Source organism: Gobius niger (genome assembly GCF_951799975.1).
Source record: "Gobius niger genome assembly, chromosome: 17".
Lineage (NCBI taxonomy): Eukaryota > Metazoa > Chordata > Actinopteri > Gobiiformes > Gobiidae > Gobius > Gobius niger.
Genome location: NC_136868.1, coordinates 15,367,023 through 15,380,741, shown reverse-complemented (window position 1 = coordinate 15,380,741; position 13,719 = coordinate 15,367,023). Strand labels below are relative to the sequence as shown.

Sequence of the window (13,719 nt, the reverse complement as noted above, 5' to 3'; positions counted from 1 at the left end):
TTGGTTGTACAACAGGATTCTCCATGGTGTGATGATAGTCAAATCTAATAAGGCTTAAAGAATACAAGGACTAATTTACACTTTAAGGAACCTGGAATGATCCCTTTAATGTCTGTAAGTCATAAAGAGACCAATTTAGCACCACCTACTGGCATTAAATAGTAAATCTTTGACATACTATTAGTATGTTTTGCAGCTTACATTTTCTAGTTAATTATGTTAATTTGTGTTAATTCCACAATGTCAAATGATTTGTTCTGTAGCCATCATTAAAATAAGCATGGGGATTCTTTTTAATTTCATGCAATATAAAATGCACACCAATAAATCTATAACACCAAGACTCAGTCACATGCTCTTGTTAAACTGTAATTTTATTGGAAAACTGTTGAGAACAAAGTATGCTTTAAAAACATAGGTGTTGGATAGAATATGGCTAGTAATTTAAATACCAAGCAGTAAGATTTCTACAAAGAATAGCTAAAATACATACCACATTTCCTAAATTGACTTATAAAATGTCACTGTACAATAGGGTCAATGAGTGGCAAATCTATACAAACACTGTAAAGAAACCCTTTTAGTAGAACTATTCTGGCAAATTAAAACAATAAATCCACTTTTGTGGTATTTCACAAAGAAAATCTTCAGGTCAAAAAGTTTAGGCATGATGTAAAATTTTCAACACAATAACAAGAAATTCAGATACTTCGGAATTTAATATAATTGATGTGTTTAAAAGAGAGGAAGGCATCAAGCCACCAACTAATCTGAAACACTGCTTCTTAACAGACCAAACAGTGACATCTTCTGGTCCTTACGGGAACTACCGGCACTGAAAATTTACCATCCCGTGTTGTGCACACATCTATTTTCACACATGCAGTCAAGAACCCTTTCAACTAATTTCTGGGAGAAAAATGTATGAGGTCTCTACATTTGGAATAGTCACAATTTGCAAAAATAAAAACATCAAAGCATCAGGGAGCCCAAATCAGTAACTTTCATGCATGGAAAACGAGTAGCTATACAAAAGGCAAGACGTAAAATATTTAACAACCGTTACAAAAATACGAACATGAATAAATTAATTTCTTCTACATTTCATTGCTGCCACCATCAAACCCCACAGTTTTTTCCAGTGAAGTGGAAATGAAACCTGGTGCATTTTTCCTCCGTTTGAAGCAAAGAGGAAAGCTTCCAGATCTCTAACACTCTTCTTTGCTCTAAACAAAATGTCTTGGCCAGCAATTGCATCCCATGTTATCTGTGAGCCAAAAGTCACATAGATCCGTTGTAGTAAAACTAAAAGCCATCTCGTGAAGCAATAATAAATCATGACTTCTTTACATCCTTGATAAGCAAATGCGATCGGCAAATCAAGTTATTAGGCAACAGTTCGATCACGACAGTATGATTTTCTTGCAGGTTTCCATTGAATATTAAGGTCCTCATAGCAGGCTCGCCAAGCTGGTGGTGGGGCCATTCTGGGCTTGGATTTGGACAGGAGGAGGGCCATCAGTCCACTGCAAAACACGGAAATAATTATTTATCAACAGAAGAGAGATGCTGTAAATGATATGCATTGACGATAAAGGTACGGATTTCTAACATACACTGATGAGGTTATGCTCTGGGAGGCTGCAGGCCGCGATGTGATCTTGCAGGAGTTGCTGAGAAAAGTTCTGGTGCATCTGTGCAGCTTCATGGGCATCCATATTGTTCCCAAGGGCTTTGTTCAAGTCTGGACACAAGAAACTCACATTAGTAAACATAGTCATCCTAAACTTCAGTGTAAAGTGGAAACATCTCCTTCAGGAGTTATGTTTCCATCCGGTACGCTTTACTCCATTCAGTAGTCGGTACTAGTATCATTTCCATCACAAGTCTGTGGTACTAGAAATCACAAGGTAAATACTACAAAAATACTGCTTTTTGGGATACTGCTTTTATCAGTAGAATGAGGACACAGCGCCACGGCTTTGCCACTTGTACAGTGAACCTAGAGTACTGATGGACTGACAGAGACACCACTGTAAACTTTGTGCTGAGGGACAAGCAGTAGAACAGCATTGACCTGCAAATCTTTTTCGGTGTATGATAATATGGATACAGCACCTGTTTAAAGCATGGTCTTGCCGTGATATGCTGCGTACCAGTGTGTTTTGAACACACATCAGATAATGTGCCAGCAGCTAACGTGGTTAGCAGTCAGTGAAAATCACAGCTTACAACTGCATTATTCTGTACATTTAATTGTGTATGTTATGCCCATTTTAGAGGGTCCCGTCTCTCCTCTGGCAAATAAGCAGCCAATAGTCATGTTACATCATGTTTCAGTATCGGCTCAGCTTGCTAGCTAAAGCCGGACAGATTTATGGCATGTAAAACCATGCCATGCAGAGTGGTGGCAGTGGAAAACCCACTTAACTGTATTCATTCAGAGTGTACAGTACCTTTCAAAAGTGCTGATGACCACAGTTGAACAGACATGTCAGGAATCTTGCTGGCCAGTTGCATTGCAGGAACCACCATGTTGTTACTTTCCTGAAGAACAATTTCACAACATTAGCCCAGACACAAAATAAACACATAGTTAAATAATGTTTTTATTTTATAGAACATCCATCTTACTCTGTGATTGCCAAGAACATAGAAGATATGACCAAGCAAAACCAAGGAGCAAGCAGTTAGTCTGTTTAGATCCTCAGCATTGGACATTTTCAAAGTCTCTCTAAGGAAACGTCTGGAACATATTGGACAACATGAATTAATATCAGCACAATTTGAGTCACGACAACCATGTTTCCATACTTGGCCTCATTGTAGCGTCCCTGAAAGAAAGACAACAATCCCCTGATGTAGAATGCTGCTGCTCGGAGGCAGTGAGAGCTGAAAAAGACAATCTTTTATAAGTTTGGACACAAACACCCGTGCTATTATAGTTTCATAATAATCAAGTTTCTTACCTGACAGGAAAGTTGTGGTCTGGGTTTATTCTTTCCAGCAGACTATACAGCTACAAAGTAAGGAATACAAAAGGAATGTAATTATGAAGTTGCAAAATGATGTCTTTTAATCCTCTTATGTCCTTTTCTTTAAACTCCTAATAACCTGCTCCATTAATAGAATGGCACTCAGATAATGCCGCATTCACATAACGTAACTTAAAGTTCAGAGTTGTATTTATTACGGACTTTTTCTTCATTACTCAACTAACCTCCTGATGTCGGTTTCCTTCCCTTATGTAGACACTTGCCAAGTTGGTTACAATGTACGTCCAAAGTTCCTGATGTGTGGTGAGCTGTCAACAAAAGACACACTGATGAGAGCACAGCTCAAGTGGGAAGTTGAAAATGTAAAAGATAAAACAAAATTACCCGCAAAGCTGTAGTAAACTGTGCCTCAGCATTATCCATGCAGTTCACAGAGATACAGTATAGGCCCTGGACAAGAGAAACGTTTCATTTAGGGACACTATTTCAAATACAATTGACGTGCTGTTCGAAAAGTAAAACCAAAGTATACTTACTAAAAGCGTATGCAGCTGAGCAGCATGGTTCGTAAATAATCGCGGGGACTGTTGGCACAGCTGACACACCTGTGAAATCTAAGAGGGCAAAATCATTTGAATATGTCAAACATGCAATTACATAAATAATAATTAGGTCTGGACTTGTGCACTGTTGTCATGATACAATGATCATTGCAATCCATAAGGAACTGCATTTATGTATGTACATGTAAGATAAACATTTTAGAAAAGTATTTCAATACAGGATCATCAATGTGATGCAAGTATCACAACAAAACCGTTTGGCGACGTATTACAGAACGACATTGTCCCAACCCTAATGCTGTAAACACTATGGATCAGATCCAATGAAAAGGATGTCTTTGTATGACTTTTGTACCTCCTGTAATGCAGTTGCTTTGTGGCCTGTGACAAGCCGACACATGATGATGTGCTCCAACAGAATGACTTGGAAGGTTGAGAGGATGGGGCTGCAGTCCAACACTGAAAAGTACACATTAATACATTTTTAAAAAGGAACATCACTGAAAAGTCAATTATCTTTGTGGAGCAGCTAAACATACTTTTTAGTTTCTCCAGTTGCATGAGAGCTTTGTCGGTATACTTCTGGGCTTTCTCCAGATAGCCTGCTTGCATGGAGTGCATCACTGTCACCTAAAAACACAAACACACACACAAAACAAGCTGTTATTATACTGTAGAAAAGACATACGGACATACAGGTCAGTAAAGTTTAAAGTCTCATGAGAATTGACTTGATATAATACTAGCCTGAAAACAACAACCATACGTTCACAACTTTATAAAGTTTGATATCATACATTTACATGGATAATTGAGAAAAAGGGACAGAGAAATAATCCTTTCAACCAACAACATCCATGCCTCAGTCTCTGAATATATTAAAACAAAATTGAAATGGTTAATGGTCTAAATTTATATTTTATATATATTTTTTTTATATTTCACCTACATTAACAGGCCATATAAGCAATTCACATCAAGGAACCACTCACCCAGTCACACTCATTCATACTCCAGTGTACAGACTCAATTCAAACGGCCAACATTCTGGTTATTAGGCGCTCCGCTCAACCACCTGGACCACTGGCTATAGAGTATAATTTTAAAGGAAAGCTGTATATTTTTGCATTTAAATGCATGGATTTGATTTGAGTTCTCAAATTCTCAATTTATACTACGCCAATAATCACCTACATCCAATAGGCCTGTTCTACCAAGGAACATTTAACCCAATCGCACTATACGCCAGGCCTTCTCAAACTCTGTTATTTGGTCCGGACCCCAGCGGCACCTCTGCACTGTGAATTTTATTGCCATAGCAGCCTGTTGCATTTCCGTAAATGCAGTTGCAGCGTTGACCTGTAGGGGTAGCGTGTAAAGAGGTAAAGAGTCAGCTGGAATAGTGCTCCCCTTCAAACACGGCTGCTGACAATAAGCTCTTGAGGTCCCATCGAGATTATTGGCTTGTATCAGAACCATTGAATAAAGATAGTATTAGAATAGATATTCTTTCAACATTCTTTTAACTGATGATAAAACTGTAACTATGAATTTGTACGTTTTCCTGGTGTTGAAGACATGAAGCTCCTCTTACTTTATAGCTCTCTTTTGAAACGTAATGATGTAAAAAGCAGCAGACTAATCAAACTTTAGTAAGATAAGCCTTGAGGAGCTTTTAAAATTTTAAATATGTAAAAAAGTATAGCGGTGACTAAATGGACATATGAAGGAAAAGTTAAGGAAAAAACAACTTTATCATTGTGAACGTGCATTCTCAACCATGAACGTAATAAAGAACTCCCCTCGCAGCTGTCGGAGTAATGTTCACGTCCTTTACCATATTTTAGGAGTTTACAGACAACAGAACTCTTAAGTGTCCCATCATAGGACTGCTCTTTACGCTTGATACATATTGAATTCCATCAATAAATTATTATATTTTACATTTTGATCATTTAAATGTTTAGTTTTAGTGCAATGATAGAATAATTTTGTCGGACCTTTTGATTTCAAGTTTGAGAACCCCTGCTATAAAACTTTGCACACGGTCACTGGGGACAAAGTTGATGAAGTGTTTTGCCCAAGGACACAATGACAGTATGCACAGATGGGAGCCGAGATCAAACTCGACCTTTGGGTCTTGAGCAGTCGCAGTTAAAGAATTTCCCTGTGGTAATATTGCGTACCTCAGTGTGCTGTGTAACCTATTAACTTATTATACAGCATGGAATAAGGAGTGGAAAAAGAAAAACGTCAGTGAGGTTCATCAGAGCTGAGCCACTCTTTTTGGATTACGCTAAAACAGTGTTCATATTTTTCTCTAGAATCCAGCAAACTACTGGGCTGTAGTGTCGATGAATACATATGCAAGCATGTGGCAGCGAGTCCTGACAGAGCAGGGTGAGGAGAGAATTTAACAATAAGGGATGATTCCCCTTTGTGAGGGACACATGTTGCTTGAACCAGGTAAGCCCCATGCTAGGCATCTTTAGAGTAACTTTGTGAAAGTTTGTCTGTGAATAGTGGGTGGTTAAGAGGCACACCATATGAACCTATGCAACAAAAGTGTGTCTAAGCTTTCTCCTCATTGTGTATTAGCAGTTTGTAGTTGCATATTTATTTTTGACAAAGTAAAAGTGTTTATTTCAATGCTACGGCTGTATTTTCCTGCGTTTCCCTTGTAGAATACAGTCTTTCAATGAGGCGTTTTCACATACATAATGAAATTAGTTTAATTGCGCAACATGCTCCGCCATGCGCCTTGAAACTATAGGTCCTTTGGAATGTCATGACGTCACATCAACGCAGTGACATTGATTAGTACACAATTCAATCAGATAGCGTGACAAGATGAGAAAAGGCTATTACCAGGTAAACAAGGACACACATGTGTTCCTTGGGCAACCAGTGGAAGAGGTCAGCTGGGTTGCTGGGCAGAATCTCATCATCATGGAGTGTGGAGATGGTCTGAATGCACTGCTGGAGCTGCTTTAGACATGGCTTCACACTCTTGACCTGAGGGGACACGGAACGTGATCTTTTTGTGAATTGTTCAATAAAAATCTGAAACAATATTTTAGTGCCACATTCACACTATGTTTTTACCTGCCCAGCATCAAGGTAGTGCGTAACCTGTAGGACAAGGAAGAAAACCCTCAAAGACTCCTTCTGAATAGGGTTTCCCTGCCAGTTTTCAACAATATTCCCACACAGTGTTAGGAGCGGGTGCACTTCTGCAAGCTTCCTTTCCATAAGCAGCAACTACAACAGACAAACAATTATGTAAATATGAATAAGATGATTAAAAACACTAGATAAAGAGGATAATGTGATGCGTGAAGACTTACCATTCCTTTGCTAAGAAGAAACAATGCCCTAGAAAAGAACAACAACAAAAAAAACACGTCAACTTTTACAGATATATGACAGTTATGGATTGTATAATACTCAAATTAGTAAAGACGAACTTTGTATACCTGGTGTATTCCGATCCCACCACTCTGGCATATTCAGCACCAACTCCCAGCAGGTCACAGGCTGAAACCAAGTCTTTCTCCAGTGTATGAAGTTGCTTTAAGAAAAAAACCCAATTATGTTTGTCATGGAGTTTGGGAATATGACATCATATCGCTATTAGCAGCAATTGTAAACTAATGGAGATTTTAAAAGTTAAAATACTGGCGCTATTGTTCACATTAAAACACTTGAACGCCACAGTGTGTTAGATGTATTTACCAGCAGTAACTCAGCAGCTAACGGAGTTGATCCACAGCTTTTTTCTCCACTCTTTATCCTGTTTTTAGCTAATGTTAGTCTATGGAAATGTATGCTTACAGATGCAAAGATGGCGGATCGCCATGGTAACTGTGGAATTTCCCGAACTCTATAGGCCATTTGACTGAAACTGGTCAATAAAGCCTGTAATACACCATTATATACTTACTGCGAGCTGGAACAACAACCTGCAGTGCCAGTATGGTGTTTGCTGAGAGATTTGAATGGCCTTTCGAAGAAGGGGTTTTGCAGAGTCCACCAAATTCTGTAATTAAACAAAAATAATGCCATTATTACAACAACATATGGTATCTTATTGCATTCTTTTTTTCTTCTTTATATAAAGTTGCAGTAACATTTTGAATCAAAGTCGTGTAACGTGAAGTACTCCAGCTTACCTGTTGGCAAAATAGTTCAGACAAAATGCTGGCAGCTTCAAATTTAACATCCTCAAATTGAGGAAGTTGCTGGGATATGAACCACTGAAACAAAAAAAAACATAGCAAGGAGAGACTGTAATTTGCATTCAAACCATGTAATCTCAAATGCCATATACTTCTATGGGAGGCAGAATCAAACGACTACTAATGAGGGAGGTATAACCAGGAATAAACAAATCCGCAAACAATTCGACGTGGATGAAATGTTCATTAAATAATCAACGTTTATTAACAGACGCGACACGCATAATATTCTTCCGCAGTTGGCTAGCTTTGTTGCGTGCGGCCTAAACCAGTTCCCATCTCTGTCGAATCCCCGGTCTTTCCTGAGTGAAAACGCCGCGTACCGCTTTTTCCAAGTGGCTGCGGGCGAGCTCGCTGTTCTTCGTGTGGTGGTAGAGAACCGAGCCGAGCTGGAGGTGAGTCCTGGCCTCAATCCTTTGCGGAGGCTTAAACTGAAACACTGCCTGTAAACAGTGCACACACAGCCGGATTTTGGGGGGACTAGAGGTTCGGAAATGTTCAGCAAAACCGAGAAGGGCGAGGTACCAGCGCTCGGGGGCCTCTACGTTTGACGCCATTTTGCCCGACAACAACAAGTTTTTCAGCGCTGTGGCCAGACTCGAGGGTTGCCAGGTCTTTCCATGAAAAGCACACAACGTTCAGAGCGTTTAACCCCCTCATTTACTGCTGTGCTGATGCTGCTCGATGTTTAACCATGAGAAAAGTCGGTAATCTAATGTATTCAACATACACATTTTCATTTTGCTAATTACCAGAGAATAAACATCTTACGTTAAAACTGTTGCGTAAATTTAACACTTGCTTTTAAAGTTGATATCTATTACTTGCGGCAATAATGTGTGCGTTTACGTACGCTTATTCATAAATATGTAATAAGTACGGGTTGTCGACATAATTATACAGTGCTCAATTGAAAACATTACTTTATATTAAAAAAAAAAAAAAAAACTATAGAAATGTCTCAAACATGGCAACCCCTTATTCATATTCTCGCGAGACTTAAAGAATCATGGAAAATGTAGTCCAAAATACAGTTGCTCACTGTCCTACATTCTGCAGGACCTCGAAAAGCCCAACTAATCTCGTAGCAGTGCAGTGCCAGACAGCACTTCAGAACTGAAAAAAAGTCACTGCGTGTACTGCTTCGAAATAGGTGTCAGTGGACGGTTGCTTTTCTGGTCAGACTTATATTGACAAGTCTAGAAACGTCTACAACGTGGGAAGGCGTATCAGGACACCTCCTTTTTTAGTGGTTGTAACTTGAAAGAACGAGTCATCGATTTGCGCAGGATCAAAACTGCAGGATAACTTTTGGATAAACCACGACGACCAGGAAAAGTAAAAGGGAGTTCTTTATAACGAAGGTAATGAATCATCCACATCAGCGTCAAAGCTAAATCAAGTATTTTCTGAAATAACAACAAAACTGTATTTTTGCATAATATAGCCATGGGTTCCATTGATAGGCCTAATTGGGTTTGTTGATTATTGCATAACCCGATTGCTTTGGTTTGCTTGGTTATGTGTACCCATTCTATGTGGCAGAGAATGCAATCTGTTGTTTACAATCCTCTGGAACACTGAGCGTGCGTGTTATCACGTACTTATCTTCACCATACAACGCACTGGCCACACTGCACGAGAATGTTGTTTGTGAAAGACTCTTCGGATGGCACTCAGATCTGTTTCTGTGGTGGTTTGCAGCTGTCATATGAAAGTGTCTGACTGTTGATCGGGGACCTTTGAAGAGCACACATGGCTGTGCACGACCATTCGAGACGTGCTCTGCCAGTGGCGCAGGCCACGGTCCTGACTCTTCCTCCGTCAACACCAGCGAAAGTAAGTGCTGCTTTGTTTGGTATGACTCGTGTTTTTCCACGGGAATGTTTTGATTCATTTGATATGTAACAATATAGGGATAGTTAATAGACCTTAATGGTGTGAACAAACTGGAACTTCCTGTCTGTAATACATGTTGTTGTTGTGTCATGGAGCATGCACGCCTAAAGAGCAGAGCCCTGCTGGAAATAGAAAGAAGGTGCTTATCTCAGGTTGCATTCACTGTAACTGGGTTGCATAGATGAATGACCTTGCCAGGCACAGTATACATAGGCACCAAGAATATAAGCACATAATAATAATAATAATAATAATAATAATAATAATAATAATAATAATGATAAAGTATTGTCATTTGAATTGGAAGGCGTTTTATTATTAATATTTAGCTATAAATAATTTACATAAAGCATACTTGACCCATTTCCTTGAAGTTGTGTAGGGACTGTGTAGGGACTCAATGGGTGGTGTTATCTGTGGGCGGACGTTTTATTGGGTCCAACTGCTGTTTTGCACATGCATACCAAAATCAAAACAACTACTTTTCCTGCAGAAATGCAAGGCCCATTCAGTGATAGTAATTTCACAAGTTTGTCTGTGGTTGTTAATCTACTGGACATGCAGTACAATTTTGTGGCCAATGTTTTTGTGTTTAGTACCTGTAAACAGAGAAACTGGACACATTTGAGGTCAAAAGAAAGACGTATTGCTTTAGGCTTATTGTTGTATGCAATTTCTCCATCTGTGAGATCAATAAAGTACCATCTTATCTTATCTTATCTTTGCTTGTGATAAGTTTTTATTGCTGTGTGACAAACTATGTTCCTGATTTGAATCTGGCTGTGATTCCAAACAGGACTTGAGGCCTAGATGGGCTGCTCTGGAGTCCCTGGTGTGTGGTGCATTGGCTGGAGCTGTGGCCAAAACAGCCATTGCGCCACTGGATCGGACGAAAATCATTTTCCAAGGTACAAATAATGCATAACAAGTTATTCTGAACACAGCAGTCTCTATGAATGTGACGCTTAAGTCTGTTATGTAAAATTTTACCAACTTTTTTTTTCTTTATTTGTGCCACAGTTTTTACTGAGCAGCTAATGACTAATCTTCTTAGTAGATGTTTACCACACATGGAAGTAAGTTGGTAGCCCTGAGGTTTACTGAGTGTTTTGTTTTTCAGTGTCTTCAAAGCGGTTCTCAGCGAGGGTGAGTTTAATCCTTTGTACTAGTACATACAGTATGTAACACATTTGGTGAAAGCAACATTTATTACCTTTTGTTTTGATTACAAATAAATCAGATATAAGCTGAGTATGGCATTCACTTTTTTGCTCACTGGTAGTGGCCACTGTGGCTAGTCTTTTTCATTTGTTACAAGCCACTTAAGCGTTTGCTCATGTGAGTAACATGTGCAAAAGTGTAGTGTAGTTTTTTTTTACTCATGAAGCATTTTCTTATATACAGGTTAGATTTGTGACCCTAAAACTGTAATACACATAATTTCAAATGTTAAATCAGGTGCAAAATATCATGTTTTATTCAGCAAGATTTAACAGAAGCTAAAGTGATTAGTGTGAGAGTATGTCACATGCCTAAACAGAGATCTATCAGTACTTGCGTTATTGGCTCGGGTTAATGTCCAGTCCAGGTTACTCTATAGAAAGTTTACGGTTGTAAATTAGATTGTGTTTTTATTACTGTTACTGGGCGCCATTTTCCACAGTGGGTATTTGAAATGAATAAAGCATTGTATGACAAATAGCACAAGCAAGTGAACTACATAAACCATGACGTCAATTAAAAAAGGTTACACATATATAAACATTTTGTTACAATTATGAAAGGTGTAAATGACTGCTTTCTCTTGAACACCAGGAGGCGCTGCGACTCCTCTACTGCACATACATAAAGGATGGGTTCCTCGGTCTTTGGAGAGGCAACTCGGCTACAATGGTGCGGGTCATGCCCTACGCTGCCATCCAGTTCTGCTCACATGAACAGTATAAACGAGTTTTGGGTGGCTATTGTGGCTTACAGGGAAAGTGAGTAAATATTTTTTTGTCTTTGCTTGAATAAGTGTAGAATAATTCATTTATTAATGTTCCTTTTATGTTGTTTGTGGTAGAGCGCTGCCACCTTTTCCTCGGTTCTTAGCGGGCTCTCTGGCTGGTACCACTGCTGCTCTGCTCACCTATCCTCTAGACTTGGTGCGTGCTCGGATGGCGGTCACAGCAAAAGAAATGTAAGTAAACAGCCACCCTTCCAGAGTTAAAACGACAACATTTGTAGATGATAGAGCTTAGGTTCTCAAAAGTATTTTTTTTTTGTTATTTAGACATGGTTTACTCCCTGATAAGACATACTGTGGTTCAATTTAGGTTTATTTATACCTATATTAGACCCTTTTTAGATCTGGTTTGGTCCTGATTTGATCTTGATCTAACCTGGTGGTACTTGGAAGGTCAAATAGTTCATAAGGTACTTGGCATGGAAACCAATGGGATAGAGCATGGTATGCATACCGGATTTTCTGGTACAGCTTTGGAACCCACCTTTATGCTGTAAAGACGAGTCACAATATACAGTATTCATTTCATTTTATAATAAAACATCATAATACTTACTCACAAAGTTCTGCTGTTTTAGAGGAATCAATCATTTGGACTGACTCTTATAATCTATCAAGACAAATAATATGCAGTGGCTATAGACGCACTATAAAAATACATTTAAACCATTCATTATAATTTTCTGTTGTTGTTTTTTTTGTCAGGTACTGCAACATTCTTCATGTCTTTATTCGGATATCCCAAGAGGAAGGTGTCCGAACCCTTTATAGAGGCTTCACTCCCACAATCCTTGGTGTTATCCCATACGCTGGAATTACATTTTTCACCTATGAAACTCTCAAAAAGCTTCACACAGGTACAGTTTGGAATATGTATATTATTAACATAGACGTAGACATTGACAACTGCATTGACTAAAAGTATTGATTGTCTTCCACACTGCAGAAAAGACAAGAAGATCACAGCCATATCCGCATGAGCGCTTGGCCTTTGGAGCGTGTGCAGGTCTGATCGGTCAGTCGGCCTCATATCCTCTGGACATAGTGCGCCGGCGAATGCAGACCGCAGGTGTCACTGGGTCGTCCTACGGCACTATACTGGGGACCATGCGCGAGATTGTAAAACACGAGGGAGTGGTACGTGGACTCTACAAAGGCCTAAGCATGAATTGGGTGAAAGGACCTGTTGCAGTGGGGATTAGTTTCACCACCTTTGACATCATGCACAGCCTCCTGCTCCAGCTGCATCAGATGGGCTACTTCACGCCTTGAATCACAAGAAAAGGCAGAATAAAAAAGCCCAGATGTGACTGCCACAATGACGCTGAAGTCCCCTGTCCGTGATAATAGGAAGTGGGTCATTACAGAGAGACCTTTCTGCCATGCACTCCTGTGTATGGACGTGTCGGCAGAGGACTGTAGGATAGCTCAGGCTGGGAAAACGCACATATGAGATTACCTTTCTTTTGAACGGTGTCTTACTCAGAAGTGGCTTTAAATTGGTGGGTTTTTTTTAATTAGGACAGAGTCAATTATAAGAGCTTCAAATGAGATAAGCTACTCTGTTAATATGTATTCAGATAAGGTTGTTTGCACTAGATCGACGGACAATGCTTTTCAATTAATCCTATGGCAACTTAGAGATCTTTGGGGGAATGTACTGATCTGATCTTGATTTGTAACTGTTAAAAGTTTATAACTGGTTTATAATTTGTACTCATAACATTGTTCAATATGATTTTTTGACTGAATGTAAGGATTGCTTGTCAAATGCGACGCTGTCTGAAAGTCTAAAGTTTCACAATTACACCAGTGATGTAGGTTGTATTCACAAATATAAGCATTAATACACCTAATCAAATGTATTAAACATGTTTACGAAAAAGATCAAATGATACCAAAGTATTTAGCGATGCAACGCACACTTGAGATGTTATGTGTAAATAATTAATGCTATGTACCGTTTCAGTGAAAGCAGCATGGACTTTTGCATTCATTTTAACAGATGACCTTGC

At 39.1% G+C, this 13,719-nt stretch overlaps 2 protein-coding genes across 3 annotated transcripts; one reads left to right on the top strand and one right to left on the bottom strand.

Annotated features, from left to right (window-relative positions):
• Positions 1 to 390: 390 nt before the first annotated feature.
• mau2 (MAU2 sister chromatid cohesion factor) lies at positions 391 to 8,373 on the bottom strand. Of its 2 annotated transcripts, none has more exons than XM_079575276.1 (18): positions 8,121 to 8,373; positions 7,732 to 7,815; positions 7,503 to 7,598; positions 7,027 to 7,130; positions 6,907 to 6,934; positions 6,665 to 6,820; positions 6,428 to 6,574; positions 4,099 to 4,189; positions 3,915 to 4,018; positions 3,533 to 3,610; positions 3,381 to 3,446; positions 3,221 to 3,304; positions 2,970 to 3,019; positions 2,815 to 2,892; positions 2,635 to 2,746; positions 2,457 to 2,547; positions 1,617 to 1,744; positions 391 to 1,526 (listed from the first exon to the last, which is right to left on the bottom strand). In XM_079575276.1, the coding sequence occupies exons 1-18, from the start codon at positions 8,352 to 8,354 to the stop codon at positions 1,452 to 1,454; spliced, it is 1,806 nt and encodes a 601-aa protein (XP_079431402.1). In that variant the 5' UTR covers positions 8,355 to 8,373; the 3' UTR covers positions 391 to 1,451. The 2 variants fall into 2 exon arrangements, with proteins under 2 accessions (XP_079431402.1, XP_079431403.1); XM_079575277.1 differs by having other exon boundaries at positions 392 to 1,526; positions 7,036 to 7,130.
• Positions 8,374 to 8,843: 470 nt separating this feature from the next.
• On the top strand, positions 8,844 to 13,719 carry LOC306977013 (mitochondrial coenzyme A transporter SLC25A42-like). Its single transcript, XM_079575164.1, has 8 exons — positions 8,844 to 9,161; positions 9,502 to 9,636; positions 10,493 to 10,604; positions 10,817 to 10,842; positions 11,512 to 11,678; positions 11,762 to 11,878; positions 12,410 to 12,561; positions 12,651 to 13,719. The coding sequence occupies exons 2-8, from the start codon at positions 9,553 to 9,555 to the stop codon at positions 12,974 to 12,976; spliced, it is 984 nt and encodes a 327-aa protein (XP_079431290.1). The 5' UTR covers positions 8,844 to 9,161; positions 9,502 to 9,552; the 3' UTR covers positions 12,977 to 13,719.